Source organism: Vombatus ursinus, unplaced genomic scaffold (genome assembly GCF_900497805.2).
Source record: "Vombatus ursinus unplaced genomic scaffold, bare-nosed wombat genome assembly UNPS02014880.1, whole genome shotgun sequence".
Lineage (NCBI taxonomy): Eukaryota > Metazoa > Chordata > Mammalia > Diprotodontia > Vombatidae > Vombatus > Vombatus ursinus.
In genome coordinates, this window is record NW_020954658.1 from 927320 (window position 1) to 934291 (window position 6972).

The 6972-nt window shown below is 37.7% G+C and overlaps 1 protein-coding gene across 1 annotated transcript; it reads right to left on the bottom strand.

Annotated features, from left to right (window-relative positions):
* Positions 1–4102: 4102 nt before the first annotated feature.
* Positions 4103–5080, bottom strand: LOC114028360 (olfactory receptor 4K15). The gene has a single exon (XM_027842609.1). The coding sequence runs from the start codon at positions 5075–5077 to the stop codon at positions 4103–4105; it is 975 nt and encodes a 324-aa protein (XP_027698410.1). The 5' UTR covers positions 5078–5080.
* Positions 5081–6972: the final 1892 nt, after the last annotated feature.

The following is a 6972-nucleotide window of genomic DNA, read 5'->3' on the forward strand; positions in this document are numbered from 1 at the left end:
AATTTTATTAATATTATTTATTTTTATTATCTACATTTGAATATATTTGTATATTTTTATTGTTATTAATGTTAATTTAATATTTAAATACATTTGTATTTTAAAAATCAACAATACCTGTCTACATTTGAATACTAATAAAGATGTGTATGAGAGGCATTCTTTAATAAGTTTGCAGAAAGTTGGGTAATTTATTAGCCTGGGTCACTACATATTTTGTAGTATCTAAATAAAGATAAAAGTGATGTTGCTTGTTGTACAAATGGATTTAGAGATTCCCTGTAGTAAGCTACTGCTCCCTTCATACTCAGTTGAAAGGCCACTAGGTTGGGAAGTATTGCACTATATCATTCTATCTTGTTATTAGGTGTCCTCCATTCCCAACATTCTTTGATTTCAAGGTGTAACAAGGAGAGGGTGCTGGGACCTGAGCCTGATCCTCTCTCTGTAGCCAAGATAGTTAGTGATCACCTTCAAATTGAAGTGGTGATCCCCAAGAACTTTCTCTACCTTCATCAAACATAGATTGTGTTAGCTTAATTCCTTTTCGCCCAGAGTTAGTCACTTGGTAGATTAAGACAATAGTCTAGCTATCTAAAAAAATTTGATAAGGTCCCTAAAGCTATGCTTATAGAAAAGATGGAAAATGTGGGATGGATGATAGAGCAATGTGTTCTTTCTCATTTTCTCTTTGATGAATCCTTTCCTATAAAAACAGATAAACTGAGGTGTTCAGGGAGAATTAGCATCCCTGCTGTGAGGGCTTGCCAAGCTCTTTTCAGGGCTGCTCATCTACTCTTGGTGTCCACATGTCACTCAACTCTCAGCAGCTGCTCCAAGGAGCTGTAACAAGTGCAGCCACACCTTAGTAACAGACAGGCCTCAAACCTATTGATAAGAAAGGCGGATGTCTACCCCAAGCATGTGAAGACTTCCCCTGGAAGAATGGGGGGTGGGCAAGAACAATTTGTTCCAAAGACCATGAAGGTGATTGAAGCAGGTGCTGTGGACTGCTCAGAACTTGGTCAGACATCAAAAACACCACAGTTATCCACTGCATCCTGGATCATCACCAGTCAACTTGAATTTTATCTTGGCACTGGCCCTCGATGACTCTGGAAGAGAAGGTGAGACTGTGCAACTTTGCTTCACTTAAATCCAATTCACTGGTGAGTCAAGACATGACCCTGTGATGTCATTGGTCCTCTTTGACACAAAGGACTAACAGCTGTAAAAATGGGTTGAGTAAATAAAGCTGCCTTGTTTCACCTTCTCATTGAGTTTAAAAAAAATGGACATTTCATGGACACTATTATAATGTATGCGCGAGTGTGTGTTTTTACTTAATGAGAACCATCATCAGTGAGTTTTTCAATTCTTTAGTCTGTATGGGGTATAATTCAAAGGGACTAATGTGAGTGCTAGGCCTGATTTCAGTAGGAAAATCTGAGAAATGAGAGATTTTAAAATACACTTCATGGTTAGTCCACTTCAAATCTCCTAAAATCTCATATCTCTTAAAGACAACTTCATCGTGCTCATTCTCTCTCTTTCTCTCTGGCATACCAATATACATGCACGCATGCACGTTTGCACGTGTGCACGCACACACACACACACACACACACAGAGTTCCTTTTTTGTTTTGTTTTGTTTTTACTGGAAGCATCTAAACTATTCCTGGGTAGTCAAAGTATTCCCAGGTAGCTCAAGATCTTGTTGGGTTGTTTTAACAATAGAGTGGCCCTGGAGATTCGGCAATTGGTAATCCAGATTAAGTGGGAATAGTTATAGCATAACTGAATTATCATAACTAATTTCAGGCCTGCATTTCAGCCATTAAAAACTGCCAAGGTCAGTGCTAGCCCTGGGTTAAACTATGAAGGAAATGATGTTTGTCTTCTACTTCCCCACTAATTTTTTTCCACACCTTTTCCTTCCTTCTGGCCTAATTCCCTCATTCTCATTTTAAGAATTCATTACCTCTTCACTATCTTTTTTTTTTTTATCATAACCAGCTATAAGAAAGGATCTGATGTGTACCTTAACATGAAGATTTTATGCCAATATTTTACCTTACTTGAGGCACAACATTTGTATTTTATTCCTTATTTAAATAATGGAATGGAAGACTTTAATTTCAGTTAAACCAGCATTTATTAAGTGCTTGTTGTTTGCAAGTATCATAGGATGCTATGGTCCTTGCACACAGCTCTGGGGCTGGACAGGACAGATACCTTTTAGCCCTCATTTTATAGATTAGCAAACTGAAGTCCTGAGACATTTAATCATTTGCTCAAAGTCCCACAGGGAGTAAACATTAAAGATGGGACTTTAACTCAGGTCTTCTGACTCAAGAGCCAGAGTTTTTTCCACTGCATTAAGTATAAAAATATCAAATAGGACAAAAGAAGGCACCAGGTCCTTTCCTCAAGGAATTTACAATCTAATGGATATAGTGGTGGAGGTGGGAGCATGCTGCTACAAAGAAGAATGTATAGAGAAGTATGTAAAATTTAAAAAAGAGAGAAATCATTTTCAGCTCAAGCAATAAAGAAGGCTTCCTATTCTAGTAAAGAATAGCACCTGAGTTGGACCTTAGAAAAACAGAAAAAAATTTAAGTGATGGAAATGGAGAGTGAAGAATTCAATTCTATTGAATTCCCCAACATTTATTAAACACCTACACACTTTTAGGTCCTGGGCTATGTGCTAGGGATACAAAGACAAAAGTGAACAACAGTTCCTGCCCTCACACACCTAATGTTCTACTGGAATTCCAATCACATGAGTTTTTGTGGGGGGAGGGCAGAATTGGAGCAGATAAGTATTCATTAAGCACCTATTATCTGCCAAATGCTTTACAAATATCTTGCAACAATGCTGGGAGGTAGTTGCTATTATCATCTCCATTTTCCATTTCAGGAAATTGAGGCAGGCTTAGGTTAAGTGGCTTGCCCAGGGTCAAAGAGCTAGGAAGCATCTAAAGCCAGATTTGAACTCACCTTCCTGACTGCAAGTCCAACACTGCACCACCTACCTGTCTCTAGGCAGAAAGCAAGGAGCCAAGATAGGTCAAGATTATAAGAGATAAAAAAAAGTAACCTATTGTAATGTAGAATCATGAAAGGGTATAGTGAGAAATGAAGCTGGAAAGATAGGTTGCTGGAATGGCCTTGAATACCTAGATAAGTAGTTTACATTTTATTCTTCAGACAATAATCAACTGATAAAAGCTGCTTTTTCAGTAGACTGATGTAATCAGAGATAGGCAGAGTGGGCAACTGATTAAAGCATAAATGTACCAAGCTCTCTTTTTTGTCTCTTTTATCATGCATATCTGTACTCAGTGTAGCATTTTAGAGAAGTGTTCAAGTAGGGCCCATTGAGGCAACCCAACAGAATGTATCATTATCTCTTTTTTATAGATGATAAAGCCAAGATTCATAGAGGTTAAATTATATAACTAGTAAATAGCAGAGATGAAATAGGAATTCAGATACAGAATTTAGAGATGGACAATGGAGATCATCTAATTTCATGTCCTCCATTTGTGTATGAGGAAATTTATACCAAGAGACATTAAGAGACTTACCCAATATGATAAAACTAGCAAACAGCAGATCTAGTACTCAAACGTTGACTTTATAATGGTAAAAACCAAGGATTTTAGCATTACATCAAATAGTCTCTTGAGCGCAGATTGTCTACATCCCAAGTTGCCATTTTTTCCCATTATACCATGCATCTACATATTAGCTGCTCATTTCAATGCAGATTCATTCCACGGAGACAGACTTATTTTGCTCTCTACTTAAGTTTCATAAATTTATTTCCCTTTCAAATAGACTTCATGGTAAAAGTGGACTTTCCATTAGAAAATTTAAAAGAAGATGGAAGACAGAGGGAAAAATATATCAGCTACTATGTTACGTTGTCTTGTTTTGTCCTCACCACATCACCCTGTTTTAACAAGTCTTACAACTTTTTCTCTATTCTTGCCTTTTGACACAAGTAGTTCAAGAGTTTGGCATTAATATTACAGTGGTCTTTGGTCACAATATAGAGACAATAGGTTAGAAAGGGTTAAGCTGGGGGGAGGTTATTTGGGTTCCAAGAATAGGACATTTCTTATTACAGAGGATACTTGGCCAGACTTTAGATATCGGCTCTTCAACTTGGACATGGCTGCCTTTACCTCTTTGTTCCTCAGGGTGTAAATAACTGGGTTTAATATGGGAGTGAAAATGGTATAAAACACTGCAAGAACTTTGTCTATTGAGTAGCTACTGAAGGGCCACATATAGATGAAAATGCATGGCCCAAAGAACAGTGTGACCACAGTGATATGGGCAGTCAGTGTAGAACGTGCCTTTGTCATACTAGCTGATGAGCGATTGCGTACTGTGATGAGTATGACTGTATATGAAATGACCAGGAGGAGAAAGGAGCTCATGGAGAGAAAACCACTATCTGCCACAATTAGTAAGCTGACAACATAGGTGTCTATACAAGCAAGTTTGGTCACCAGAGGGAGGTCACAGAAAAAGCTGTCTACCTTGTTGGGACCACAGAAGGGCAAGTTGACTGTAAATGCCAGCTGACTAGTTGTGTGTATGAAGCCAACACACCAGGAAATGATGACCAGAATGATACAGACACGCCGACTCATGATGGTCATGTAGTGGAGTGGTTTACATATGGCAACATAGCGATCATAGGCCATGGACACAAGAAGCACCATCTCACTGCCAGTGAAAAGGTGTACAAAGAAAATCTGAGCCAGACAAGCCTCAAAGGAGATAGTCCTTTGTTCAACAAGGAAGTCTGAAATCATTTTAGGGGTGGCAAAAGAGGCCACACAGACATCGATAAAAGAGAGGTTTGCAAGTAAAAAGTACATGGGGGAGTGAAGACTTGGCTCTGAAGTCACTGTGAGAATGATAAGGAAATTTCCCATCAGAATAGCAATGTAGAGCAATGAAAACACAACAAAGAAGAGAGGTTGGAGTTCTGGGGTATCAGAGAGTCCCAGCAAGATGAACTCAGACACTCGGGAGTGATTTGTCTCATTCATTGATTTGGGTTGAAAGAAATGTTTTTCAGTTATCTGTAAGAGAAATAGCAGAGATCAATTAATTGAACTGGACTGAGGCAGAGTTTTAAAATATTTCTCCTACCACTGAGAAATCCTGAAGCTCTTCCTTTATTATGAAAATAAAGGACATTTATTTTCATCTTGGCCTTCATGAGGAAGGCTGACCCACCCCTAAACTTTATGTCTTATTCTACAACCAACAGAGTTCAGAGCCTATTGTGATAACTAACACCGAATTAGAATGCCAAAGCCTCTTCATGAATGCCATAGGATTAGGAAACTTGTCCCATAACCTAACTATGATAGTTTCCAGTCTTCTGGAAAGGGAATTTTTTTTAATTAAATACATTTCTAATTCATTAAGTATTTCCCAATGACATGTAAAAACCTTTAACATTCATTTTTTTAAAATTTTGAATTCAAAATTTTCTCCCTTCCTCCCATGCCTCCCCAACCCCTTGAGAAAGAAACATGATAGTGATTTTACATGTGAAGTAATGCAAAACATGTTTCCGTATTAGCCACGTTGCAGAAGAAAACACACATAAAAAGTAAAATAAAGAAAGTTTAAAAACTATGCTTCAATCTGCACTCAGAGTTCATCAACTCTCTCTCGAAGTGTATAGAATTTTTTTTTTTTTACCATGGGTCCTTTGAAGTTATCTTGGATTATTGTCTTGATCAGAACAGCTAAGTCTTTCATAGTTAATATTCCTTACAATATTGCTGTTACTGTGTACAATGTTCTCCTAGTTCTGCTCACATCGTTTTTCATCAGTTCAGAAGTCTTCCCAGGTGTTTTTGAAATTATTCTGCTTGTCACTTCTTATAATAGTACTTCATGTCAAAGAATATCTTTAGTGATCCATTGGAACTATTCAGGAAAATTTTATTTTGTCACACATTTCTTAAATATCTACTGTGTGCAATACATTTTTCTATCAACAGAAAGAATTTCAAAGTGAAAAAATATATGGTTTCTGACTTCAATGAGCTTATAATGTAGTCATAAATATAAGGCTACTAAACAGATATCCATAAAAGGGAATTCTGAAAAAGGATCATTTCTAACTGGTAGGCTCAGGAAAAACTTCATGGAAGAGATAATGTGATTTGGTCTTGAAGGATGAATGGCTAGAGGTAATAAGGTGCAACATAAGTAAACTAAATCTTATCATTAAACTTTCTCTTATAAGATCCCATATGATAATATCCTCACCTCTAGCAATCTGCTTGTCTGCCCAGTTGTCTCCTGAGATCACCAACCTATTGGAATCCTACTTCATCATGATGTGTGACCCAATTTCATTTTGGTACCCAATAACACTACTCACTTACCCTTTATGAATTTCACCTCCCCAAATTTAGTGGCTGTGCTGTTCAGATTGACTGTGCTCCAATCTAACCTCTCTCTTTCCAGATAAATTCCAGAGATCAAACTGTAATGGAGTAGCTGAGGCTTTGTCCCAGATGTGAAATGTGTTTCATTCTCCTATGGAGTAAGCTTCATTCTCCTTATCATAGTTATGGCCACCCAAATGACCCACTTTCTTGGCTAACTTATCAGTTACCCCCACCTTAAATTTCAATGGCCTTAACATTCTTCTGCCAAGTGCTACATACCAACTTGGGAAGATTTGCCTCCTCCATTTCCTAATTCCTAACATGTAATCTGCCTTTGCACCACTTTTTTTTTTCCCTTTCTGTCCAAATACTTACTTCTGTCATCTATGAACTATTAGGTTGCTCTCCTTCCTCCCCACTAAATTGAGTACTAGGTTCACAGTCTTTTTCACCTAAAACCTTCTTTCCTTATCCACCCCAGATTCATATTTTTTCAACCCTTCTAACCCCCATGACCTCTCTACCCTGAC